Source organism: Notolabrus celidotus, chromosome 20 (genome assembly GCF_009762535.1).
Source record: "Notolabrus celidotus isolate fNotCel1 chromosome 20, fNotCel1.pri, whole genome shotgun sequence".
Taxonomy (NCBI): domain Eukaryota; kingdom Metazoa; phylum Chordata; class Actinopteri; order Labriformes; family Labridae; genus Notolabrus; species Notolabrus celidotus.
This window is the reverse complement of record NC_048291.1, coordinates 22,632,228-22,659,695: the sequence shown is the minus strand read 5'-3', so window position 1 is coordinate 22,659,695 and position 27,468 is coordinate 22,632,228. Positions and strand designations below refer to the sequence as shown.

Genomic DNA, 27,468 nt, shown 5'->3' with positions numbered 1-27,468 from the left:
GCTTCTGGATGATCCAGTTTTTCTAGCAGCTGAATGACATCATCCCTCTCCACCCTCCTGTGACAGTGCCAGACAGACACTAAGATTGCCAGATTCACCCCTGTCTCTCTCTCTCTCTCTCTCTCTCTCTCTCTCTCTCTCTCTCTCTCTCTCTCTCTCTCTCTCTCTCTCTCTCTCTCTCTCCCTCTCTTTCTCTCCCTCTTTCTCTGTGTCACAGCTGACTGAGATCATGCAGCTGATGAATGCGTACTTCAGTGCCATCCGTCGCCAGCGAGGGAAAGGGGAAGACGCTGACATCACCATGGCGCCCACGCCGACACCCACCCTCCTGGAGCTGCCCTCTCACCCCGTCTGAGAAGGAACCGTACCCCGGACACCAACAACCCCCCCCAACCACCGTCCTCCTCCACGTGGCCCCCGAGAGGCCAAGCCCCGGTCCTCAGGACACCACGCCTCCTCCACTGGGAACGGCACGGCAGCCAAAACAAAGAGAGGGCTGTTTTCGCTCCACGTCCGTGAAAATAAACCCTCACTGAGCTTTCCAGCTGAAGGAGCTGGCCGATAGAGGAGGGTGGGGGGGTCAGGGAGGGTCAGGGAGGGGAGGGGGCGGAAAAGCAAGGCAAGGGGGTTCTGTTTTGCGAGTGAGGCCAGAAACCCACAGAAACCAGTGTGGTTGCTGATGAGCTGTCACACACCCTCCACACCATCCTGTCACGCAACCATCTCTGTTACTCTACATGGCAACACCCCCCATCACACCCCAACCTCACCCTCACCCTCACCCACCTATCAACAATGTGAGACACACTCTCTCAGGGAGAGATAGCATCAAAAAAGTCAGGACTTATAGAAACAATAAGCTGTGGTACTCTCCTCATGAAGGTATGGCTTAGAGTGAAACACCTCTCTCTCTCTCTCTCTCCCTCTCTCTCTCTCTCTCTCTCTCTGTCTCTCTCTCTCTCTCTGTCTCTCTCTCTGTCTCTCTCTCTCTCTCTCTCTCTCTCTCTCTGTCTCTCTCTCTCTCTCTCTCTCTCTCTCTCTCTCTCTCTCTCTCTCTCTCTCTCTCTCTCTCTCTCTCTCTCTCTCTCCCATTGTGCCATACTTGCTCTGCCTTTCCTAGAAGGCAGCCATCTCTCACGCACTGCTGGAATAGTGTTGAGAGCATTCAGTGACACACACACATACCCTCCCTTGTCCTTGGCGCCCGCTCTCTGTTTCACACACACGCATACACACACGCATACACACACACTGACACACTCTCTTTCACACATGCCCTTATGTTGACATGTTAATCAGAGACGGTCAGTTTTCATAAGGTCCCTGCCAGGCTTGCATTACCTGGAACTGTTGATGCAGTGAGCCATGTGAACTTGGAACTGGAAACAGATGTTGAACTCTGTAGCAAAGTCACTCTGGCTGCCGTGTCCATATAGACTCCTATCTATGGGATTATCATTGTGTGTGTGTGTGTGGGTGTGTGTCTGTCTGTCTGTCTGTCTGTCTGTGTGTGTGTGTGTGTGTGTGTTTGTCTATTTGATCCAGAGAACAATTTCCTCGATGACACACTCAGGATCTGAGTTGATTAAGTTTCACATAAACCAAAGGATCCTAAAAGAATTTTGCTTCCTCGTTTCCACCAAACGCTCTCGTGTGTCTCTTTGTCGTGCTGCTTCTTGTCTTGGCTGTAATCCTCGACACGAGACGTGGTTAACACTTGACTGATTAGACTTTTTTTCAGTTACTGTCCTAATGCAGCTCTACTTGCTGAAAGTAACAGGTGCTTCTCTGTTTGTTATTGTTATTTTCAGACTGTGTATATATCGTAAAAAGTACTCAAATTAAAGTCAACATAAAACCCTAAAGTAGATATTTGGTATTTTAGAAGAGTCACTATATTCACCACACAGTCCCCTGTTGGCCCCCTGCTATTTAAACAGACCTTTTTAATCAGGCCGTGGATGCTTTGGTAGAATTATTTTGCAAATGTAGCTTTTTTTTTTTTTTTTACTGTTCTTAATGTCTTAAATCCAGACCCAGATGTGTTTTGACATCATTGAACTAAAAGCTAAGAAGGCTTTTGGTTTCGCTCCCTTCAGCTGTTTGTAAATCCTGTGTAGCTCCTTCTCTGTGTTCACTGTCTGAGTATTCTTGTGAAGCCAAAGTTTTGCCAAGTCATGGATTTGAGCATGGACCAAAGATGTATTTCTTTTTAATAAGCTTTCATTACAAGAATTATCCCAAAGCAGACAGACCCCTGATATAAATTAGGCTGTTCTCACATTTTATTGTTTGTGTAAACTTGAATGTCAGGCAAATATGAAGACATCCTGTTGTATATGTAGCACACATTATTTCAATGTCGTAGATAACCTTTTAGGAATCTGAGACCATGAATAGGTTTTGTAATATAATTTTAGATTGCTGTCAGCTACACAACCCCATGCAATAACCAGCATCGAGACTTAACTCTTCACACCATGAAAGGCCTTGATGAGTGGTTGCACAGTTGGCCTTGTCCCCTGCTCAGAGGCAGGTTTTTGCTTTTTGTACTGCAGCTGCAGGCAGCTCCAAGCTACATGTATGAAAAAAAATCAAACTGCGGATGTTTTTTTGCTTTGTATTAAGCTTGTTTGTATGCTGCATGGTACTTTTTTATGCAATGTGTGTATAGTTAATTGCACTATTGTTCGTTTTTGACTAACTTGGAAGTGCAATAAAGACTATAAATACTGTATGTAATTAATAAAACAGCACCATTTTACCATATGCTATCGTTTTTAACGTCTGTGCCTTCATTTCCTCAGTTTCATTTTTAGAAAATATGCTCTCTTGTGCTCTGACGAGTGAAGCAATGTAAGGCTATTGTTTTCAACCAGGCACTTTTTCTAGAAGGCTGCAGTTTGGCGCCAGGGGCAGAGCCCAGAGCGGAGAGCTACCTCCCCCAAAGCCTGTCTGGTTAAAAACAATAGCTGGTAGAGCAGGCGTTTCTAAGTGCCTTTACGTTCCCCTGTGGTAATGAGCCTTAACTGAGTTAGATGAACAGCCACCTCTTTACAGCAGCTCCAGGTGAGAGGGGGTAGTGAGATTCTAAAAATAACCTTGGTATAAGAACTACAAAATGAGCCTTAGGCTAACATCAGAAAAAAATCAAACATCAGAATAAAGAATAATAGAAAACATGTTTATTCATCATTTAAACAGGTCCAACAAGAAAAGCACTGTATGACTGTATATTCATTTAACAATACAGACAACGCCATTGAACCGGCTGTTTTAAGTCTATTTACAGGCATAAAGAAGAAGTGATAGAAGTAAATCTATCCTTCTTCATCTGTGAAAACTGTTACTTTCTCTACTGTAGGTGACAAAAGCTGTCATGTCAAAGCAGTTTATACAGTATGATTGCTGTTTGAATGTCGTTTTTGGCTCAAGCCCAACTACAACTTGACATTCTTGTTAGTCATGTACAGTGGAAACTGAAGAGCAAAGTGTGTCAGCAGCAGACAGAACAAAGCACCATGTCAGGAAGGTTTGGAGTGCAGGAACCTGCACTGAACACCATGCAACATACTCTGTCGAACCTGCTCCCATTATTCAAGGCGATCACTTAGGATTTGGTTGATGTTTCTTACTGTAACACAACAGACAAAAACTCAAGTACTGTACTGAATATAAAAATAAACCAGGGCAAGGCAACAGGTTGTTTTGCGTCAGTGAAAAAATAAGCTACAAGAAGGGAAGATGGGTGTAGGAGCAAAGAATGAAACAGGTATAGATGTTGTCTGTACAAGGCTTCTTTTCAAAAAGGCTTACAGGGAAGAAGATCTCTTGTTCTGACTTTACTTCAGAAAAGAATTAGGTAAGGATTGTTTCATTTCAAATATCTTCAAGATGTCACATGAAACGATTATATGCCATAACACGCCAATAAATAGTTTTTTCAAAGAAGCAGCTATAGCCAGATACCGGTCTATTTGGGACACTTGTAAGGAAGAGGGGATACTTTGCAGGAGATATAAACTGTGTTAAAATACACTACCTAAGCATGTACGTAGACAGGGTTTTATTAGAGATGCACGATATAAAGTCAGTTCATTGTTCCTGCGTTCCCCAGGAGATGTAGTCAGGCCGCGTGGCTGCGCTGTACTCGTCCACCAGCTGCTGCACCACCTCGCGAGAGTTGTCCAGCTCATCAAAGTTGTCCTTGAATATGTCCTCTTTGCGGAACTGCTCCAGGAAGGCTTCGCGCTTACGCAGTTTATCGTACTGCCGGCACGTCCGCTCGAACAGCTGTGGGGCAGACGGGGAAGAGTGAAAATGAATTTCTGATGGTGAACGCAGATTATTTCTCGTTCTTGTTTTGTTTCTTAGAACTCTTGTTCTTTCGGTTTTTCTTTTTATCTATGACTTCACTGAAACTTCCTCAGATGACCCCTTACTTTCACATAAGACCTAAAATTATGAGGAAACTGACAAATATAGATATTGTTATGTAGCAGCCTGTAAACGCTCGCTCAAACAGATTAATGGCAGGATTTCAGGCTACGTTTTGAAACGGTGAGGGGTGAAAAATGTTTGTAGCTTGGATCACAGTCCAAAGCCTGTTTTGTGGAATTCCCCTTAAACTGCTGCTGTCACGTCTCCACTTTCAGACAATGAACATCCTCAAGTTCTGACTCAGAACAAACACAGACACAGGCCTTTACTGTAAAAACACACACTGGGGGAGAATGTCACTGAACACACAGAACTCTGAGACGAGCACTTACAGAAGAGATGCTGGTGTGGTTGGCCATCATTAAGCCGCTGACTCTGTGTGCTGAGGACAGGTATGGAGACCTCCTGGACAGAGCCACCTGGATGCTGGCCGGACCCCAGGGAATGAAGCTGGCGAGTTTACGCTCCCGGATTCTTTGAAGGCTTTTGTGCACCTACAGCAGAATCAGAAAAGATTAGTGTGATTACTCTTCAAACATACTGAGTTATAGGAACAAGGTTAGTGAGCACTCGTACCTGTGTGGGGTCAACCTCTCCTTGAATGATGTTAAGAATGGCGATGTAGCAGTGGCTCGGCTGCCTCTCTCTCCCTGTCGACACCATCACATTCTTAGGTTGCAGGAGCCTCCTCATCACGTCCAGTACTGTGGTTTTCCTCACACTAGCAACCTGAAACAGAGTGATTCACAGGTCAACATTAAAGGCTCAGACAGTATATTCAACATTAGCTACTAGAACAAGAATCCAGAGCAGATTTCAATGTTTCTCAATCTGACACCACTTCCACTCTGAACTTACCGCCTGGTCAGTAGTGAGTGGTGTGTACCCAGTCATGAGGAAGTGGAGGCGAGGTGTAGGGATGAGGGATGCAATCAGGCCGATGAGGTCGTTGTTCATGTAGCCCGGGTAGCGCAGGGTTGTTGTGCTTGCAGACATGATGGTCGAAACCTGAGTGGTTATAAAACACAAAGATGTAGAACAGCGGCCAAATGAGTATGTAAAAATGAGCTGTGCACAGGTGAATTATTTAGGTTTATATGATCAACTGGAAGGTCTATATTGTGGGGATAGCTGGAAAAAACATGAACACAATAAATGGTGGTGAGTTCAAGATTAGAGATCCAGGTCTTAGCTCTCGATTATGTGTTTGTTGACAAACTATAATCTGGTAACAAGAGGTGTAGCAGCAGGAGATCACCAAAGAGTTTATAATTGCACTTTGTTCAGTCTGCTGGGTTCCAACTGTAGCCAACCAGCTGTTAAGCTCAAAACAAGATTACATTCGACACCTGTTCTCTATTTAGTGTCCATTATCTGCTCGGCCTCAGAGATAAAGCATCAATTTAAAGTCTGTTGGTGCGGGTCTTGTCATGTAAGCCGACATACCAGCGCAACCTCGTACCACCAATTTCTAAGAAGGCAGAAATCCAGTCTGACGTTAAACTGACTCACCAAACTAGTTTGTGAATGTTGAAATTTTTGTATGGAGCCAGCGGTGTTGAGTACAGTCTAGACATTTGACGATGTTCAAACAGAGGAGTACAATTTAAACCTGCTGACTGACGAGCTGAGAAAACAGTCAGTAACTCACCAGCTGATTGATCTGAGAGAACGAGGGGTTCTGGATATGCAGCCGGTCTGTGGCTATGCGATTTAGAGCCGTGTTATCCAACACCACCTGAAACACAATCATTAGACAAATGAGAAACAGAAAAGATTCCTTAAAACAGAGAAAAAAACAATACAATGACTCAATGAGTGCTTCAATGTTACAGCGCGAGGGCATCAGGGTAATGACACAGTTATAGAAGGTCCTCAGGAGCAGCACAGTGTGCTGTTGTTAGGAGAGCTCAACATAAAAGACACACTGTACAGTTGCAACAGGGGGACCGATTCTTAGGCAGATTCTGTTAGCCCTGCAGCTAATTTAATCAAGATGAGGGCCTCACGCAAGCCCCTGGAGGAAGTAGGTATTAGAGAGGAAACACCATTACACTGTCAGAGCATCTCAGACTAATACAATCACCAGTTTAAGTCCGCCTTTTATTAAGTTTGATTGCTAATGCCTCGCTGCAGGCACTGCAGTTTTCTTCTTTATTAGTCTGCAACACAAGCACTGCAGCACAGTGAGAGGTTCAGCCGAGGATCACTAACTAATATTATATCAATCAACTGCGTATATGGAGTGGTTTCACAAACAATGCTGTTGGACTTTGAACAGTCCAGAGGTAGACTTTGAAGGGTTTGCTAAACACACGCTGTAGGAGCCATGAAGGATTCAAGTGTTTATTGTATCTTATTTTGAGGTTTAGGGTAGGTTATTGTTTATCTATTTTCTGTGGTGTTTTTTTTGTTGTTTGTTTACAATATGGTTTATTGTGGGGTCAGTTAATTAAGTTATTTATGGGTCATGTGTTAGGGGCAGAGATATTCAGTTCATTCAGGCCGCCTGTTTTCTTTTGTTTGCAGGTAAAGAGAGGGGGTGAGTTGGGTCTCCATACTTTTTGTTGACCACTTATTTTTTGCTTATTTTTTTCACTATTTTCTTTTGTGCACTTTATTATGAGTTGATTATCCTTTTTTGTTAATAGAAGGTTAAACCTAATTTTTGTGCATTAGGGATTTTTGCTTTTAGCGCATCTGACACTTAACTAGGCCCAACCTCAGCCTCTCAGCGGCTTTTGGCTTTTCGTAGTTGCTACACACGCATAGAAGGGGAAATAACAATCCATGTTGTAATTTGTAGAGGTGTGAAAAAATATCGGTACAGCAATATATCGTCATACTTTTACCTCCAATATGATATCGATATTTCAACTCTTAAAGGACATATCACGCTTTTTTAATCAATATATATTGGTCTAAGAGGTCCCCAAAACATGTCTTTAAAGTTTATGCTCAAAAAAACACTTTGAAATCAGATTTTGGCATGCCTGAAAATCCCTCTTCTTCAGCCCTCCTCAGAACAGTCTGTTTTCCCTCTGACCACACCCCCTCAGGAAGTGGATGTGCCTCGGCTCTCCAGCATGTTGATCTAATGTTTACATGTTGGCTGAATATACACGGCTGCTCACAGACCCGCGTTACTTCAACCCTCTGAATCTGATCCAGAATCTGATCCTGACGGAGAGGCGCCTGCAGCAGGACCTTTCTGAAGGATTGGTCACAGATTTAGTGTTTCTTGTTGTTTTATTTGTCAGTATGTCGACGTGTGTCTTGGTACACAGCTACGAACATGAAGCTATGTGGCTGTGCTAACTAGCGCTAGCACTTATCCATGATAAATAAAAATCATCCACTAGATCCTCAAATCTGCAGACGTGGGGAGTAAAACCAACCTCTGCCAGAAAGGCAGCAGGACCTTTCTGAATGATTGGTCACAGATTTAGTGTTTCTTGTTGTTTTATTTGTCAGTATGTCTACAGCTACAGCTACAGCTACTACATGTAGCTATGTAGCTATGCTAACTAGCACTAGCATTTTTCGATGACAAATAAAAATCATCCACTAGATCTTCAAATCTGCAGACATGGGGAGTATAACCGACCTTTGTGTTTATTAAGACAGCCTACAACTAGCATGCCTCCCTCCTAAGCTCCTTGTTAGCACACATGTGTGCAGGGAATGAAAAACAGAGGAGGGGTTGAGTTGTATTTTATACAGTCTATGAGCTGAACAAGCTCCGAGCTCTGACTCCGTGACAGACCAGATATTGTTGTGACGTAACAAAAAAAACGGAAGTCTGAAACGGCTCGTTTCACACACATTTATAGAAAGGTGGAGAAATCAAAACAGGGGCAGAATAGATTTTTTTCATTCTCGGGGGGTTTGTAGACATGCCAGGGACACATATTTCAGGTAGAGAACCATTAAAAAGTTGATTTTGCATGATATGTCACCTTTAATATTGATATTTGTGTAATAATAAAAGAAATCACATTTTAGCCCAGTTGGAACTAAAATACGACTTCAGTATTTCAAAAACAAGAAAATGGAAAAGTTGTTTTCAATCAAATAGTTTTGACTTAATTTGTCTTTTCAATTTTGAGTAATATTGTGTGATTTACATAAACACCATCCCTATTTTTTCTTAGTTTACTGTGTAGAATATCACAATATATCACAATATTGTGATACTATCGTGATATATGGTGATGCGTATCGTATCGTGAGGTTCTTGGCAATACTCACCCCTAGTAATTTGCAATAAGAATTGTTAATATTTTCTAGGGAGGTTATTCCTTTAGTGTCTTAACAACTACCTCATACGATCCAAGCAAAAACTAGTTCCTTGCAGAGAGGATTCTGGGCAGTACAATGCTGTTTTTCTGGCATTCTGTCTGTGAGACCTAATCAAACTTCATCCTTTCAATACTTTCCTGTCTTTGATGTTCAGTTTGTTTTCTTTCTTAACCCCAGCCTTACATCACTTCATCGTTTTATTGGCCACTGGACTGCTTATTTTGTAAGATTGTTTCTGTTTCGGCTCGTTGGCACTGGAACACTTTCACTACCTTGTTGTATCGTGACTTCTCTGAGTGGCATAATTACAAGTGAACCAGGGCTTGTAAGAAGGCGGTTATTTTTATGCCATGTTGTGAGGTAACTAGTGAAGCAAAGACAGCTCACCACGCAGTCTGCATTTTGTGTGAGCCTCTTCAGAGTGAGCAGCGAGTTGTACGGCTGAACGACCACGTCACTCATCTCATCCTGGTTTGGGAAAACGGAGTAAGTCTGCACCAGTTTCTTTGGGTACCTGGAGATTAGAAAATACGTTTAATCACAAGAAGAATGACTGGCGTAAGATGAGCAGGATTTCTTTTTTTATTTGAGTGTTTGTGGACCTGTCATTGAGTTTCTCCAGCAGATAGGATCCAAGTCCAGAGCCCGTCCCCCCAGCAATGGAGTGACACAGGACAAATCCCTGCAAAGACAAAGACTTAGTGATTACTCACAGTTCAAATTTGCAGCTACAGCATGTGCCACGTGTGTAAAGCTTACTGTAAACTCAACTGATGCAGAGGGCAGAATGTGTGTGGGTGAGCAAATGTCTCTCCTCCTCTGCAGTTATATAAATGGGAGTGCAGCCCCACCTTGCAAATAGGCTCCCTCACCCCAAAAGACATCCCTGTAATACCTGCCTTCTACACTCGCCCGGCTATTATCACCAGACTTTCTTCACGCCACACCCTGCCAACATACACACGCTCACGGCTGCGCGGCCCACCTTCCATTCCAACGCACACATGAGTGCACACATTAAATAATAATGTGGGGTCATAATGTGAATGGCTTACAGAATTGCAGGCCTTAGAGGGGAAATGCGAGTGTTATTTTATGGGAGGCTGGCTGCTAAAGAAAGTTCACCAGAAAAAAAAAAAAAGAGTCTAGGAATAATAGTGAGGCATGGCTGGAGCTCTGCTGGTCTTCAGATGACAGGCACTGCTTCAGCAGAGGGTCAATCAAGTCTTTTATTTATGGAAGCTGCTCACCACAACAAAGTCACAAGAAACTTTTTGTTGTGGTTTAGAGTTATTTAGCACATCAACTACTTTTTGATGCTATTCAAACCATGGAGGGATTATTCAACAGGCCAACAAGGCACTTGGTTTTAACGGCCAATTGAGCTTCACCTACTAGATGGCACTGAAAGACATAGAATGACCCTAAAATGACCCCAAAAAAAAGGTAAAACAACCACAGAGGGATACAAAACAGCCACAAAGAGACACAGGATGACAACAACGTAACAGTAAGATGCAGCTGCAGATTAGTAGACGATGTCTTGCTCCAAATAAAGAGCAAAGGCCTTCATCATGTCAGTTTCCTGAGACTAGGGATGGCAGGATTAACTGGTTTCACTATTAACCGTGCTTAAAAGTGTCATGATTAATCTAACTGAAGGCTCCACTACACCAAGTTTTTCTATTGTCTCTGTCAAAAAGGGACAGGTACATTGTGCCTGGCAAAACTTGTAAAAGAAAAATGAGTGACACCAGACTCAATGCTCTAGTGTCTCGTTTTAGTTCTATGTCTTATATCCATATTCATATTCACTCTGTCGCTCTCTCTCTCTCTCTCTCTCTCTCTCTCTCTCTCTCTCTCTTTCTCTCTCTCTCTTTCTCTCTCTTTCTCTCTCTCTCTTTCTCTCTCTTTCTCTCTCTCTCTCTCTCTCTCTCTTTCTCTCTCCCGCACATCAGTGTAAACACGGTCGGTTTAATTATTAATTTAATATTTAGCGTGAACACGTGGTTACAGTGCGTCAGCATGTTATCAAAAAGCTTTGACATGTTGTAAACATATAGAGACATTTTCTTTGCCGTGTGGTTGTTGGGTCTCTGAACTGAATGCAGGAGGTGTGGCGATGGTGTGGGGATGGGAAGCAGTGTGAGCACGGTTAAATGGACATTGATTAAATATCTATATGTGAAGTATGGGTAGAGGTCATCTGACAGTGGTACGATGGACATCTTGTTAACTCGCCAAAAATGTCTTGTTAATACTGGTATTTTGATATTCTCATTATTTGTGCATTATTTGTTTTATTTTTTTTATTTTCTGATACAGTATTCTTCTTTGTTTGTTGTTTTGTCTATCTGTTTGTTTTTTATTATTTTTCATGCCGGTCAAACTCACACATTTTATAGTTTTTTTTTTGTTTTTTTTCACTCTTCGGCCTGGCACTATTTGGTCCTGTATGTTGTGGATATGTGCTGTTGAAATTTTAAAATCCAATAAAACTTAAGTCATAAAAAAAAAAGCTTTGACATGCACGAGTATTGTAGAGGATAAAATATTGATGATAAAATAATCAAAATCAAATTTTTTGTTATGACCTAAATACTGACTGAGGCAGAGAGACACAGAGGTGAGAGCTCATAATAACCTCACAGGCTTCAGTCAGATCATGTAAACAGCTTGTCATATTAATAACTGTTTCCAGACCTGTGAATGGTATTGAAAGAGACAAAGGTCTGTGATGAATAAAATCATCAAATATTAGACTATTATGTTGAAATCTGATAATTCATAATACTGTAAAATGAGAGGACAGTTTAGCTGAACTTCAAACTTCAGACTAACATGTGAGTGATGACACTTTAAATCTTTTAGGATGTAAAATTTGAAATTCATCCAGGAAGTAGCAGACATTAATCTTTTAAATGAAATAATTCCCACTTTAGACAGTTTCATGACAAATTGGTACATAAGAATATAGAACACAAATAACTTCTTTGTCACTCTAAATGGACCTTCAAAAACTGTAAATTAAACGCATAATAATTGGGATAATCGTGAAACCGTGATTATTTCTCTCACAATAATCGTACCACCAAAATCTCTAATCATTGCATCCCTTCCTGAGACCTGTTGTTTTCTAATCCATGAGTGATTACCAGTAACAAATGATCCTGCTGTGTTTTTTATGTTTGAGATTTAGTCTTATGTTGCAAGATGTTCCTCCTTTTGAAAATACGCTTTACTTGGTAATGCATCTACATACAGCCATATCATATTACTTTTAATCTGTGTTTAAAATTCCACACAGCCACTGCCCCACACAGTCACTCTGAGCTCAAGGAAAGCCATTATGTGATACATTTTAGACTTGCCTCCAGACTGTCACTGCCATCTGCCTCCCGGTCAATGATGTCAAAAATGTCTTCTTGGATTTTTTTGCCCTTGAGGGAAAGAAAAAAATGCATCAACACAACTTGCAGTATATAACATTTATATTTATTCTACCAGGATTCCCAGTGTGGGATAAAAAAAGAGAACCTATTTCCAGTCATCACCTGTGAATATCCACTAGCCCAGTTATTCCCAGCACCTCCACCATGCTCAGACAGGTAGATGTTCTCTGGGTTGTACAGGTTTGCGTAAGGTGAGTTCAGGATGGAGTGGATCACTCTTGGTTCAAGATCCAGGAGGACTGCTCGGGGGATGTAGTGCTCATCATCAGCCTGCAAAGATTCATGAATAACCAGATGTTGAACATCCTGAACATTGTCTGCTGAACACTGCGTCCTTGCAGGGTCAGAGTTACAACAGTTTACGTTACAACTACTCCATCTGGTGGCATATCATGTTGATGCACTCCAGCGGGTCCCCAGCATAAACTGATGCATTATATTACGTTGCATATGTACTTATAATATTGAACTTTGTGTAAAAAAAAAAAAGAGGTGTAACAGTCAGGGATTGAGCCTCTTTTTTTTTTTTATGTCTCAGCAGGATTTGGAAAAACTTGTCCATGCATTTATCTTCAGTAGACTCGATTACTGTAATGGTGTCTTTACAGGTCTCCCTAAGAAATCAATCAGACAGCTGCAGCTCATTCAGAATGCTGCTGCTCGAGTCCTAACAAGGACCAAAAAAGTAGACTACATCACTCCAGTTCTGAGGTCTTTACACTGGCTACCGGTCTGTCAGAGAATTGATTTTAAAATGTTACAGTTTTGGGCCAAAATACATTAGTGACCTTTTGACACACTATGAAACATCTAGACCTCTGAGGTCATCTGGGACAGGTCTGCTTATTGTCCCAAGAGTTAGGACCAAACGCGGCAAGGCATCCTTTAGTTTTTATGCACCAAATATCTGGAACAAATTACCAGAGAACTGCAGGTCCGCTGCAACTCTCAGCTCCTTTAAATCAAAGCTGAAGACTTTTCTGTTTGCTGCTGCCTTTAATTAAATCAAATAATTAATTATTTATTTCCTAAACTGTAACTTTTCATTCTTTTTATTCTTGACAATCTAATATGTTTTTACGATTTCTAATGACTATTTTTAATTTCATTTAAATGTGTTTTTTTTAATGTTCAACTGATTTTTAACTGTATTGATCATTTTATGTAACGCACTTGGAATTGCCTTGTAGCTGAAATGCTGAAATTTGCCTTGCCTTGCTTTGCCTTGCCTCTTACCTGATAAAAGAACACGTCTTTTCTGTCGGTCCCCTCTGTTGCAAACTCCTCAACAATCCCCTCTGGACTGATGCCATGCTCTGCACACAACTGCTTCCAAAACTCAAATCCGACTGTAAATAAAAGAGGAGAGGGTTAGCAAAACGGTCACGTTTATGCAAAGTTATTAAGCAGATTTTGTCCCTTCATGCTCATCAGGCAGCTAGACCCTGCGTTACTAGAATGACAATGTGCATGAAGCCAGTGCTCCCTTGTATTGAGTTGCATCATCTATGCAGGGGCAGTATAAGCCACATTTCAGCTTACTAACTCACACTATGAATGTTGTTGTATTGTTCTTTTAAGATTAGCTAGACTTGATGCTAGCACTTAGCGTCGTTACACAGCAGTAACCTGACAGATCTGCCTCCGCTAGCTAACTTCAATGCTGAGCGTTGGTTGACTGGCGTCATGCAAACAGAGAAATAACGTTATCAATGTTGCATCCTCTTCGTCTGTCACCTACTTTGATTTCCACACTGTCCCAGTTGAAGCGTTATGATTTCCCGCGGCATGTTTAGTCTTCGGTTGCTCCTTATTTGGCTAGCCCGCTAGCTGTTTGCTAGCTGAATAATACATGAAAGTCTGCTGCTCATCAAACCGCTGCACCAACAAGCCCGCTGCTTCCCGCTTCGGCTGTGACGTATATTTCCTGCGACGTCACGTTGGCCAAGGAGCCAACGCTGAGTGAAATTACAATGTGTAAACCCAACTGTTTGTATTGAGTTATTAATATTTATTCAAAATCAGTTGTGCTAACTTTTATGTCAATTCAATTATGAGAGACTCATTGAAGGCTTTAGACCTGCATTAGACATGAGTGCGTCACTGTTTCAAAATGCGAATTGACGCACTTAGACCATCCCCTGGAGGTGGCTAAACATAAACATAACGGTGTGTGTCGCAAACACTTATGAGTAATTCTATAATTAGGGGTACATTTCAGACCAACCAAAAAGTGAAAAAATCAGTATGCTTTTTGGCTTAATATTCTATTTGTTTCCACAGTATACCCCTAGATTGTGGTAAATCCATTAATTGGCAAGCTTTAGCTCTAATGATTTCTTAAATATTCAAATCAAAATAAACACCAGGTTCATTATTTTGTCAACTGTGTTACGGACAAAAGTTGCGTCATAGAAGACATGAATGAGACATGAATGAAGTGCTACGCATTTGATAAAACAATTGTTTGCAGCGTCTTGGGTCTATTCATCCATGGTTAATTTGTTGTTTGTCTAACTGCTTTGAAAATGAGATTTTTGAGCTGACAATTGATATTCTGTGGGATACAACACAGTTGACAACAAAATAACACAGTTGACAGGTGTAACACAGTTCACAGGGCACATTAGGAAAAGAAGAGAAACCTTTCTTTGCAACAAAAAAAAAATTTGATTGATTTTATTTTCAATATATATAATATACATATATATATATATAATGTAATTATATTTATTTTTTGATGGGTAACACAGTTGACATGTAACACAGTTGACATTTCCTCCATTTTTAGCCTTTGTGCAAGCTACAGACATTGAAGATGTCACCACATGACCATGATCAACTCATATTTCTGTGTGCTTTCTTTACATTTTTGTCATTAAAACACCTAAAGTAAGTACACAAGAAAATGTTGATAACACAGTTGATGAACAATTAATCCACTCCATGTGTAGACAATCATTTTGATGAAATATTGACAAGGAGGAGTTGAAACTTACCACACTGTCTTCAAGGTTCCCACCAAAAAGGATGTGCCCTCCAGCAATGTGAGTCATATGACTTTGGAGCAAACCATTGCTGATTTATAGGGCTTTTATCAGTGGGTAACACAGATGACAATGATTTCTATGACACACATAAAGTGAATAATTTAATGTATATTAATGTTTTAAATAGATTTGAAAACAGCTGTATCATGTTTAAATGATTATTTTTGAACAATTAATGCTGAAATAATATATAAATACATGTATTCTATTGTTAAGCTTTAAGAGCAAACTTGACATTATAGAAATCGGACAGCACAAAAACTTTAAATTCCAATATATAATCTGCATTTTTTGCAAAATAAATCATGGAACCTGTTGACTTTTTGTATTAAATGAAAGAGAAATATCATCCAATATTAAATTGGACATTTTTTAAAATAATGACCATTAATATTTGGTAAAATTGACAAATACACCCCGTGGACTTGAAATGTACCCCTAATTATAGAATCACTCAACGGTGTGTGTCTCAAACACTTATATTAATATGATCATAGAAATAATGAGCATATTTACCTGTATTTTGTGGATTCCTATCATATGGTTAAAATACTCAAAAAGTTTAAACTGTGAATTACTTTTCAATTGTTGTTATTTCCATTAAGTTCTTGTATCTGCTGTGTAGGGGTTGCCAACTTTCTCACTACTAAATAAGGGACAGGTGCACGGTGCCATGGTGGTGTGAGCATGATGTGTGAATTCAGCATATATTCATATTCTGATTCAACTGGAAATGCAGAGAGTGTGTTTATTCTCTTTAATCCTTCCTGTATCACTATGTAACCTAATATGAATAAACCTCACAGAAACCACAATTTGGCACTTGAGAAAAATTAAGTGCAAAAGAGGAGTATGACTCACCAAATTAACTTTTTCCATGAATACTTTTTGCTGCTCTTGACTGACTCGAGCAGTTTTTTTGTGCTTTTGCACAGCCAGAGAGAAGTCCATATTTGAAGTTCATTTTTGATCAGCTCTGTGCTGCATCTGTTTCTTGAGTCTGACCATTTTATTGCCATCAGAGAGAAAATCCTCTGTGATTGGATGACAGGCAGTGTGAATGGCACATGATGTGCCACTACCATTTTATCTGATGTAGGATCTGTAGAGTGCAGTCTGCTGTATTTACAAGAGTTAATAGTCAATATACGGGACAATTGAGGTCCCATATGAAACAAACCAATTTATCCCAATATCCAGGATATCCCAGCTAATATGGGACAGTTGGCAGCCCTAGAATTGATGTACTTAGACCATCCACTGGAGGTAAGATAAGATAAGTTAAACTTTATTGTTCCGGTGGGAGAAATTTGTCGTGGACAGAAGTGTAGTACTGCTCACAATCAATGCATTCATGTTTTGTGGATTTCTATCATATGGTGAAGTTACTCATAAAGTTTAAACAGTGAATTCACTTTGGATTGTTGTTATTTCCATAAAGTTCTTGTATCTGGTGTGTGACAGTAGTGTATGCAGTGCAGTCATGCAGTGATCTGTATCCTCTGTCTCTTCAAGCAGGAGATGAGACATGTAGCCGTGCAGTGAAAAGGTTTGACAGCTGGAGCTTTGTCTGCTGTCTCAGTTGAAGAGCCGCTGCTGCTGTCATTCCTGCAGTAACACTAGAGCCCTGGATATGTAAGTGTGGCTATTGGCAACCTGGATTGGCAGGGGAGACGCTTGGAAATATGCACCAGTGGGTGTAATCTGCTATCCTCAAAGGTATTCTGTGTTATGATGGGTTTGTGTTTAAGAGGTCTGAGAGGAGAGACGGTACTGTAAATGAATTGCCTCAGTTTTTCTTTTATTAAAACGTAAGTACATACCCACACCTTTCTCACTCTTTTAAAATAAACTCAGATTCATTTTAACTTTGATTAAAATACACTTGTGGTTTCATAATGGGAAGTAAAACAGGCACTGGTGACTAATACAACATTAAAGACTGGGCCCGTTGTAAAGAAATATTTTTCCACCTTCCTCCACTTATTGTCCAAACAGGGTTCACAATGCAGGTTAATTTACTCTACAGGTACAAACCAGAATATGTTTTATATTTTAGATTCTGTAAAGTAGCCCCCTTTTTCCTTCATGACAGCTTTGCACACTCTTGGTATTCTCTCAATCTATTTCATGGGGTCGTCTCCTGGAATGGTTTCTAATTAACATGTCAAGATTTAATTTGTAGAATGACTTGCCTTCTTAATGTGTTTGAGACCATCAGTTGTGTTGTTAAGAGGTAGGGTTAGTACACAATGGATAGCCCTTGTAATCCAGATTATGGCAAAACCATATTATTTCATAGTTTCAATGTCTTCAGTATCAAGTGTGCCATTGAGTGTGCCATTTATATATGGGATGAGTGGGCACATTTTGAACAGAATATAGTGTCAATAAAATTAAATTCCTCGGCACTACAACCCAAATTAAGTAATAACCATGAATGTAGCAGTCCTCCACTGAGTTAGCATACATTCCATCAACTGTTTTATTTTTTCTTTACAGGAAGTACTAGTATGCCTTTGGTTCTAAGATACATTTACCACGAGTCTTTGGCGCCATCTGGTGGCCTTGTTTCACATCTACGTTTCTATGGTTGGAAAACTTGAATAAATAACATTAGGTTAAGGCAACGTTAAAAAAATGTATTTGCATTTATTTATACATGGTGCTTTAAATGTAGAAAATAAAACAGTTCAAGCACGTACTGTTATATGTAATAACTACAGAAAAGGCACATTGTTTATTTATTATATTGCTTAATCTGTCATAACCAAACCATAATCTCACAATGTTAACCTGTCACTACTGAATCATTTTTAATACTGCCTGCATGTATTTTACTTATTCTTAGTCTTTTATAATACCCTTGTGCTGCTATGGACCTAGGAGTCTGAAATAAAGTATATCTATCTATCTTCCCCGCTTATATGAAGCATCACAATATGAAGTCGGATTTAATTAGCAATAGAAAAACATAGTTAAACTCTTTTTAATTTACTTAAAAACAGAATTCTGACTTTATTCTCAGAATTCTGACTTTAATCTCAGAATTCTGACTTTGATCTCAGAATTCTGACTTTTTTCTCAGAATGATAATTTTTTTAAAAAAATGGTTTTTTTCAGTTGCCCTAATCCTCTTCCGTACAGAACTCTGAGATTAATTGATCTCGGAATTCTGACTTTAATCTCAGAATAGTAATTTAAAAAAAAAATGTTGACCTTAATTTTCTTTTTTTTTTCCAGTGGCCCTAATCCTCTTCCGTAGTTCTGACTTTAATCTCAGAATTCTGACTTTTTTCACAGAATTCTGACTTTAATCTCAGAATTCTGACTTTAATCTCAGAGTTCTGACTTTAATCTCAGAATTCTGACTTTAATCTCAGAGTTCTGACTTTAATCTCAGAATTCTGACTTTTTTCTCAAAAAATAATTAAAGAAAATGTTTTTTTCAGTTGCCTTAATCCTCTTCCGTACAGAATTCTGAGAGAAAAATCAGAATTCTGAGATTAAAGTCAGAATTCTGACTTTAATTCTGACTTTATTCTCAGAATTCTGACTTTAATCTCAGAATAATAATTAAAAAAAAAAATTTGACCTTAATTTTCTTTTTTTTTCAGTGGCCCTAATCCTCTTCCGTATAAAGGTGTTGTATGTGTTTTATTTTATTTTTTTTACAAAATGGGTATTTGAACGGTTTATTCTATATTCTGTCAGTTTTTCTTTATGAACCCCCAAAAATCCCATTCTCCCTGAATGCAGCATGACACAGGCGCTCAGGCGGATTGTGATTGGTCAGCTGACAGAAAAACAGGTTACGCCATATTGTCAGCTTCCGAAGACAGCGCTAGATTACTGCAAAAATGAAAAAATAGTGAGTGTCATTCTGCTTTCAAACAATGTCACGTTATCTTTGATAAGACATCAACTTCACATGAGTTCAGTTGTTTAATGTTTGACGCCAACACGATGATTCAGTTGGCGTTGCTAGCTGCTAGCTTAAAAGCGCAGTAGCACAGAGCTGTTAGCCGATGCTGTGAGTGGAGCTGCTCCGTGGCGCTCCTTATCAAGCAGTTTACCTGTTTACACTTCTGTCTTTACTGCACAGGCTTTCTCGACCGCAAAGATGGATCATACTGGGGCACTGGAAGGCGCACCCGTGATGGATTGTTCGACTAAGCAGGGATCCGGTGTCTGCCTGCGAAGTCGACCATGCTCCACCGAAAGAGACGGCCAGGTGCGGGCTGTCAAAGCTGCTCTCCAGTCCAGGTTGGGGCCCTATGAGCCAGTCCTGACCTACCTTCAGTCCGTCCTTCTCTGGGAGAGGCCTTTTCAATGTGTGCTTCTCTACATTGTGGTCAACGTTGTGTTTTGGTGAGTTTCACTTGATGATTTTGTACATGTTAATGTTAACTTGTTCTGTTTCCTGTGCCGGTGTGTGCCGGTGTGTGTGTCGGTGTTATCGCAGCCTACATCCGGACAATGCAGGGACTGTTTCTCGGTTGGGTGAACGCCAACGTGACTGAGAGCGGCTGGGGTTTTCACACAATGCAAATGTTTCACCTGTCAATTGAAGACAGCACAGATGGCTGGAGAGTGGATCTATTTATAGACACACGCTTCACAGGGTTCTACTTAAACTCTGATGCTGCTGCCCAAACACATCTTTTTCTTCATCTTAAAAACAGTATGATGTCCAGGATTATCTGCACCAACAGCTTAGTTGTTGTTTGTGAGTGTAGGAGGCTGTAAATGAGGTCGAATCTGCATTTTGCACGCCCACGTGTTTTTGAACATATGTAGAGGTAAAATCATTTCTAGTTTCACTTTGGTGCAGCCTGTTTCAAAGGCCTGGGAAGTAGAGATGGGATTTATGGCTCTTTGAAGGGAACTGGATCTCGAGGAGCTGATCCTTACAAAGAGCCGTTCAGAAGACTGGCTCTTTGGCTCACTGTTATATTTATTTATTTTTTAGAAGTCAACCAGGGGTAACTCGTTTTTATCAAGGTAAAAAATCACTGGTAGCAGTTATAAGATAAGATTTGGATCAGAATAATTCAAACACATCCCACCAATATATATACTCTATTGGTGGGAATTATTCTGAAATATTGATTATAACTTCATTTGGCATTGTTAACATTCCATAAGCTGGTGCTATATCCCCATGCTTCAACAGTGAGATCACTATTTTGAATTTTCCCTCACCTAAAAATTTTTTGTGGCACTATAAAAACTACACAGGCTTCAGATAACTTCAACGCAAAACGACTTTACTGTAAAACAATTCCACACAAGAACATTTTAACAATAAAGAAAAAAATATCAAAATAATAAATAAGAATAAACATATATGTATAAAAAAATATAAATACAACTAGAATAAAAATTAGGACATTATAAAAATGTGAATGCAAAATTGTACTACCTGAAATACTTTACAAACAGGAGCTCAGGTCCTTGACTCGAATCCACATCAAAACAATGTAAACAATAACAAAGTGTGACAATAAGTGTGAACAAAAGACTCATGGGGCACGCAGGTGACGCATGAAGGCAGCGTGGGCAATCTGCATATAAAAACGGCTCCCAAATGAACGGCTCGCAACTGCGAATCGGTTCTCATCGTTCACTTAAAAGAGACGTTTAAAAGACTGACTCGTTCCTGAACGTCACATCTTTAGCTCAAACACATCTTTTTCTTCCTCTTAAAAACAGTATGATGTCCGGGATTATCTACCACAACAGCTTAGTTGTTGTTTGTGAGAGTAGGAGGCTGTAAATTAGGTCGAATCTGCATTTTGTACATCCACTTGTTTTTGAAATATATGTAGAAGAAATTAATTTTTAGTAACACTTTGGTACAGCCTGTTTCAAAGGCCTGGGAAGCACATGTCAGCCACACCAGTCCGTTTATAGTCATCCCTTTTTTTACCAAGTGTGATTGCATTTCACAGACCAAAACATCAAGCCTTCAAATGGACCTAAAATAAAATGATTGAAGAGTGGAGGAAGGAAATAGAGACGTACATCATTGGAAGAACTGGGAACAAGTTCTGGTTGAATGAGGGGGCCTTCATGTGATAGTCTTGTAAGAATCACTGACCTGGGACATGGATAGAGTGAGGGCCGGTCGACTGGCCCGCTTATGGAGCTCAGGCATCCAGCCTTTATTCGATCAGACCACTGGGCACATTGGACTGCCTGTCCTGTCTCCATGTTAACGTGCTTCAGCGCACACTCCGGCGACATTTGGCCCCAAGATATGCATTCATTAACGCATTTTTGCATGAAGCCACTGATGACTGAGTGTCACAGAGGTCTGAAATTAGGTATAGAAATAGGTTACAAATAAATACCACCCAACACCACCACGAAAGTACCTTCTAATTACACTCCTAACCCAAATACTGAAACACCTCGCTCTATCAACAAATTCTTTGTTGGGTTAATCTCTTACTCCTGATTGGCTGGAACCTGAACCACTGTGGCAGTAAACACATTTTTAGTCTTGTGATCTGAAAGTGGAGCCACACTGGGGTCTTGAGTTTGTTTATGTGGTGAAAGCAGTCTGTGGGAATAGTAGGGGTCACACAAGTCTTCAAAGATGTAAGCTTCATGAGAAATAGACCTGAGCTGTGATACGGCCACATCTATAGCTTCTATCTTTACTTATAGTCTGTTTTTCTATATATAAAAGCAGTGCTGTTGGTTTTATCACTCATATTTGTGGTTTTACTAAATGGTAGAACTGTCTCTCTCTTTATTGTTTCATCCCGGGTTATCAGACACCAGGAGTTCTCTCTGTTAATGTGTTTTCATTCCCCTTCAGGTTCTTCGCCCTGACCTCACTGCGCCTGCTCTTCCTGCTGGCCTCTGGTCTGGCTGTGGTTGTCTGTGTTGATACCTGGAGGAATAAGATCTGGCCTGAGATTAAAGGTGCTACATGTTTCCTATACGTGGAGGTTGTTCTATATCTTATTTCAAACTCGGACAGAATGAGCCAATTCTGTAACATTCCCGATGTGACGTCTTTTTCATCTGTCTCATAATCTCACACAAGTACTCAGTGTGCCGTGATAGTGTCAGATGTACTTTGTCAGAATAGATATGACGCCTGTGAGCAGACACACACTCTGAAGTGTGTGGAGTCATCAGCAAAGTCCAGAGTCCAGCTGAACAGAAGCTGATTTTGAACTAATGACCTATGTTACACGCCAAGAGTTAAAAACTGAAGTCTACAACTAGGACTACTTCTTATGTCTGATAGTCTCCGTACAGTTTAGCCTGATGTGCAAAATGTTATATTCCTTCAAGTGATCTGTGTGTTCTCTCTCTCTCTCTATCTCTCTCTCTCTCTCTCTCTCTCTCTCCAGTCAGAACCCAGCAGGATGAGTCAGAAAACGAGAGGTGTGTTGCTGTAAAAATAAGATACAAAACCATTAAAGAGAATGTAAACATTAATAACAGTGTACATACACAGCTGATGAAGATGTTGATCTTTTCTCTGTTTGTCTAGCTGGGGTCTGGTGCAGCCCGACATCATCAGCGTGCCTGAGCTGTGCCATCACATAGCTGAGGCCTGGGTCAGTGCAGCAGTGCTCGCATCCACTGTGACGCAGTACAAACGACAGAACCCTGGCATGGTGAGCACATTATTCTGAAACCTAAGTTTCTCCTCCATTCTGATTATAGTGATATAGTGGTTTCTTTGTTCTGTAATGACACACTGCAGCTTGTGACTTTATTCTCTGTGTGTTTTTGCTCCTCATCAGTTCTGCATCCTGACCTGCAGTGTGTTTGCCTGCTTCGCTGTCTTTGGACGCTACATTCCTGGACTGGTGCTCTCCTACTCTGCTGGTGAGTCTATGAAGCTTGAACCACTACTAACTACAAATCCAGGATCCTCCACAGTAGCATGTTGGTAGGGAAGCTCATCCTCATCGGTTCTATTAAAAATTCAGAGGTGTGAAACCAGATCTGTGGCACCAGTCTGTGAAGTGATTAAAGCTAGGATGACACACAAGGACGGAGTGAAGGGTGGGAAGGTAACAGACAGAGAGCTCAGGAGGTCAGGCTGAGACCGGGCTAATCTCTTGACCTTAGACCAGTGCAGGCTGCAGGGCTGAGAGGCGAGAGCTGCCAAAGTCCACTGCTGTGACGTCTGAAACAATCCACAGCAGCTTGTACTCTACTTGTGACCCCCCCCCCCTCTGCTGCCCCAGTGTGTAGTGAAGCTGAGACAAACTTGTGTGTACTTGTTTGGTGAGATTCAGAACACAACTTAACCCAGCCTATGTCTAATCATGGTTTTAATCAGCTCCAACAGACATTCATACCTCTTTATAACTACTGCTAATGTCTTCCTCTCTCGTAGTGTGGGCGACTCTACTGGCTCCTCTGGGAGCGTACCACAGGATCTTTCAGCATGTGTGTGTGAAGCTGGAGCCGGCCCTGCAGCGGCTGGACTTCAGTGTTCGTGGATACATGATGTCAAAGCCTATTGATAATCAGTGTAAGTGTAGGACCAAGTTTTTGTCTTCCATCTGAAACAAATGGACCATTAAGACTTCTTCCCCGGGACTTTATTGGCAATAGATCTTTTATTTCCTATGAGTGTAAATGTCGTTCAAGTTGGACTTCAACCAGGACTTCATTTTCACAGTGTTATATATAGATGACATCATCATGCTGCTGACTTTTAGCCACTAGGCCTCAGTTTTATCTGATAGCACATGTTTTCTGTAGTTTGATTGCTTCTGAGCAGAGATTATTTTGATGTTTTCCATATCATGGACTGTCTCTCACCTAAACCATCCATCCTGTACACTTGACAGTTATAGTGAATAAGTGGCAACTTTATTTTCTCCGTCTACACTTCTCCTCTTTTTGTTGTTTTTATCTGTTGTTTGTGTTTTCCTTTCAGTCCTGCGGAGGCCGATACATGGTGCAGCCTCAGGTGACGCCAGCGACAGTGAGGAGGAGCTGGCTGCTTTCTGCCCAACAGTAAGTCTGCGGAGCTACCGAAGTCTGTCAGTATTTGAAACTAATCTATGTGAACAGAGTGAAGCCTGCAGAAGGTTTAAGAGTAGAGTGTGAAGGTTTAAAAATAGAAGAAGACTAATATTTAAAATCACTGAATACATCTTGATGATAGTTAACCTTTTCCGTCTGCTGTCTTTCGTAGTTCGATGATGCTGTAGTCGCCAAAGAGCTCGCCCTGACTGACTCTGAGCACTCTGACGCTGAGGTGTCCTACACTGATAATGGGACATTTAACCTATCACGTGGCCAGACGCCGCTCACAGAGGGCTCAGAGGGTAAGCACAGAGGTTTTGTAGATGTTGACTTCCTGTATCTTCTGATGTGGTTTGGTTTCTCACGGTCTCCTTGTCTGTATTTTGGTCAGATCTCGACAGACACAGTGACGCTGAAGAATCCTTTGCTCAAGACCTCCCTGACTTCCCCTCCATAAACCCTGATGCCACTCTAATGGATGATGATGACGATACGAGTATAGGACTACCCAGCCTGGGTCCGTCTGGGCTAGCTAGTCACCGGGCCTCAGTGCTGGATGTAGATTCTCATCTGGACTCAGACCAGGAGGATCTGGATACAGAACTTTCCCTCAGTGGCCTACCCCCTGCCTCTGATTTTGCAGGAGACCTCGCTGGAGTCATCGCCAGTAATATGATCCAAGCAGCGCTGGCCGGAGCTTTGCAACCCAGGCGTCCTGCCCATCGCAGAGAGGGCCCTCCAAGAGCTGGGGCACACCGGAGCTATCGCAAGCAGTCCAGCTCTGAGCTGGACACAGACTTGGACGTAGAGGACTTTGAAATGCTGGATCAGTCTGAACTGAACCAGATGGATCCTATTGGAGGAGGGGGTAGTAGACGGGGAGAGGGCCAGGGGTCTAACTTCTTGTCCAGCTTGCTGGGTAAACCACAGTGAGGTGTGTGAGTGTGGGTATGTGTGCAGGTGTGTGTATGTATGTGTGTGGACATGTCGGTCAGCTGTGAGTGTGTGTGCTGTGAGAAATGGTTCTAGGTTCCAGCAGCCCTGCTTCTGATTGGCATCAGTTTATCACTGTGAAGTACTTTTATTTTTTCTCTCTTTTCAGTCTCTCTTCTCCTGGACTTTGAAACCCTGATCATTTAGAGAACTCTTCTCTGTAGGCTAAGCAATAGGAAACAACCACAGTAAGACATCCACACATCAGAGAAACCAGCATTATTAACCCTCATTGCAGTCTTGTAATCTCGTGCATACAGAGGTTACAAGGGGACGTGTTAGATTAACATTGGTGCCCATACAATCTTTTCTACCTGGAGGTCTACACATACAGGGCTACTTAACATGGGACCAAATATCACATTCCTATTGGTAGAGCTGAGCCATGTCGCTGTGAAATGACATCATGACACACACCTTTAAATGAATTATGGCCATCAGTTCACGCTGCTGTTAATATTACTGCTCTGCTGTCATTTAAGTAACATGTGGCTGTGATCTGTTAGAAGATGACTCATTCAATATTACAGGTTTACATGGAGGATGTTATCAGCTGCTGTAGGTTTGGACAGCCAGAGATGATAGAGGTGGAATATATTTGGCTGAAGGTTTCAGTAGCTTCTCTCTGGTTTCTGTTCTTCTCCTCTTTCCTTCACCTTTCCGTATGAAGACATTTTTTTGGAAGCTTTTATTGTTTTTATTGACAAATGTCACATTACAGTCTTAGCAGGCGTGCAGAGTAACACAGGACGTTATGTTTGTTGTATTTATAAACTTGTGTTGCTGGTTGAGATTGGCTTCATCTTCTGAGTGAACAAGCTCAATATATTTTTCATTTTTCTGCCCTTTTAACTGAAGAGAAAAAAATGCATTTTCCATTCATACCTTGGATTAGCCCAGAGCTTGTTTGTATGTGTGTTTCTTTTTTCAGAAATGTTTAAACAAATTTCATTTTATCTTTTACCATCTTTGTATTTCATGTAGCGAACAGCCATGCTGAACTTTCTAGAAAAAACTTAAATATTCCTCAATTCACGGATCATTTGCTATTTTAATGGGGAAATATGTTTACATGAAAACTAGGCTAAGTTCTCATAATCTTTTTTTTTAAATGTTAAGTTTATAAAGGTTTAAAGTGGATTTTGTGTCCAGGTCAGTCTGACCTTACTTCAATGGTCAAACCATGTCAGTATGTCAAAACATAACAGTGGAAATGGCACTTATAACTTAAAAAAGCCACATCATGGATTTATTGAAACAGCTTCACCAGAGTCTAAAAACAGGAAAATACATGACTCTCCTTTTAATTGTGTTATTTTAATTAGAAATCATAGCTGCAAATATTAAACTCTATAGAAAACTGCTGGATCCACATTTATGGAGATGAAGAAAAAAGTGTGCACTGATAGGATATTGCTGGGATTTGGAAGTCTCAGTTGAGACTTGGTTTTATCTCCTCAGTTAACCAGAATGTTGCTCATTGCTGCGCCATGAAGAGTCTGCGTGATCTGTAGTCGGTTGGATAATGTAACGTGGATAGTAGTGTTTTTTCTTCCCTGTATCTGGTTTTGATATGTTTTGATGTGCAAATCGTATTGAATAAAATATTTGCTATTAAGTCTGTCTGATGTTTTTTTGTGTCAAAGGTGGAATATGAATAACGTATGACAGGATAGGTTCTCAAGACTATTCTTAAATCTTGGTCTTAAGACAAACAATAAGCAAAATAAGCCTAACACTTTACAAAAAACTTAGTAAAACTTAAGGATATGAATGACACATTTAGTGTTATCATTTTAGTACTTTAGTACTTCCTCCTTTGTGGGATGAATGATGCCAATCATTACGATATTTTCTGGAATTGCCCATTCATAACTCCATTTTGGAAGGACATTCACAGGCACATCAATAATATTTTTAGAATTAACATCCCTCTTGGTTGTGACAGTCTATATCGATGACTTTTTCTGCGATGGATGGAATATAAGTGATAAGAAATTAGCACAAATTCTTTTGGCAGCAAGCAAAAAAAGCTGTCACAAGGAAATGGTTGAAACCTGATCCCCCTACTATTGATGACTGGATTGAAATAATATATCAAATGTATATTCTGGAAAGGCTTTCATTCTCCCTCAATGTTCAAAAGGAAAGATTTTACAGAATCTGGTCCAAATGGACAGAAAATGTTAAACCTGTAAGGCCAGATTTCATCTGAC

General features: G+C 40.6%; 3 protein-coding genes across 3 annotated transcripts in view; 2 read left to right on the top strand and 1 right to left on the bottom strand.

Moving 5' to 3' along the window:
- plekhh3 (pleckstrin homology, MyTH4 and FERM domain containing H3) overlaps window positions 1-2,769 on the top strand; it is a 31,058-nt gene extending 28,289 nt beyond the window's left edge. Inside the window, exon 13 of the mRNA XM_034711690.1 lies at window positions 218-2,769. Within this exon, the coding sequence (XP_034567581.1) occupies window positions 218-355 (138 nt within the window). The 3' untranslated portion in view covers window positions 356-2,769. The remainder of the gene's footprint in view (window positions 1-217) is intronic.
- A 396-nt stretch (window positions 2,770-3,165) lies between these two features.
- On the bottom strand, window positions 3,166-14,354 carry tubg1 (tubulin, gamma 1). The gene is made up of 11 exons (XM_034711466.1): window positions 13,936-14,354; window positions 13,431-13,543; window positions 12,297-12,464; window positions 12,114-12,182; window positions 9,345-9,424; window positions 9,130-9,256; window positions 6,092-6,178; window positions 5,299-5,448; window positions 5,017-5,169; window positions 4,773-4,934; window positions 3,166-4,293 (listed from the first exon to the last, which is right to left on the bottom strand). Exons 1-11 carry the CDS (start codon window positions 13,982-13,984, stop codon window positions 4,096-4,098), a joined length of 1,356 nt encoding a protein of 451 aa, XP_034567357.1. The 5' UTR covers window positions 13,985-14,354; the 3' UTR covers window positions 3,166-4,095.
- Window positions 14,355-18,982: 4,628 nt separating this feature from the next.
- On the top strand, window positions 18,983-26,870 carry retreg3 (reticulophagy regulator family member 3). Its single transcript, XM_034711143.1, has 10 exons — window positions 18,983-19,115; window positions 19,350-19,615; window positions 22,074-22,180; window positions 22,618-22,651; window positions 22,761-22,887; window positions 23,017-23,101; window positions 23,619-23,756; window positions 24,168-24,247; window positions 24,429-24,561; window positions 24,651-26,870. The coding sequence occupies exons 1-10, from the start codon at window positions 19,005-19,007 to the stop codon at window positions 25,190-25,192; spliced, it is 1,623 nt and encodes a 540-aa protein (XP_034567034.1). The 5' UTR covers window positions 18,983-19,004; the 3' UTR covers window positions 25,193-26,870.
- Window positions 26,871-27,468: the final 598 nt, after the last annotated feature.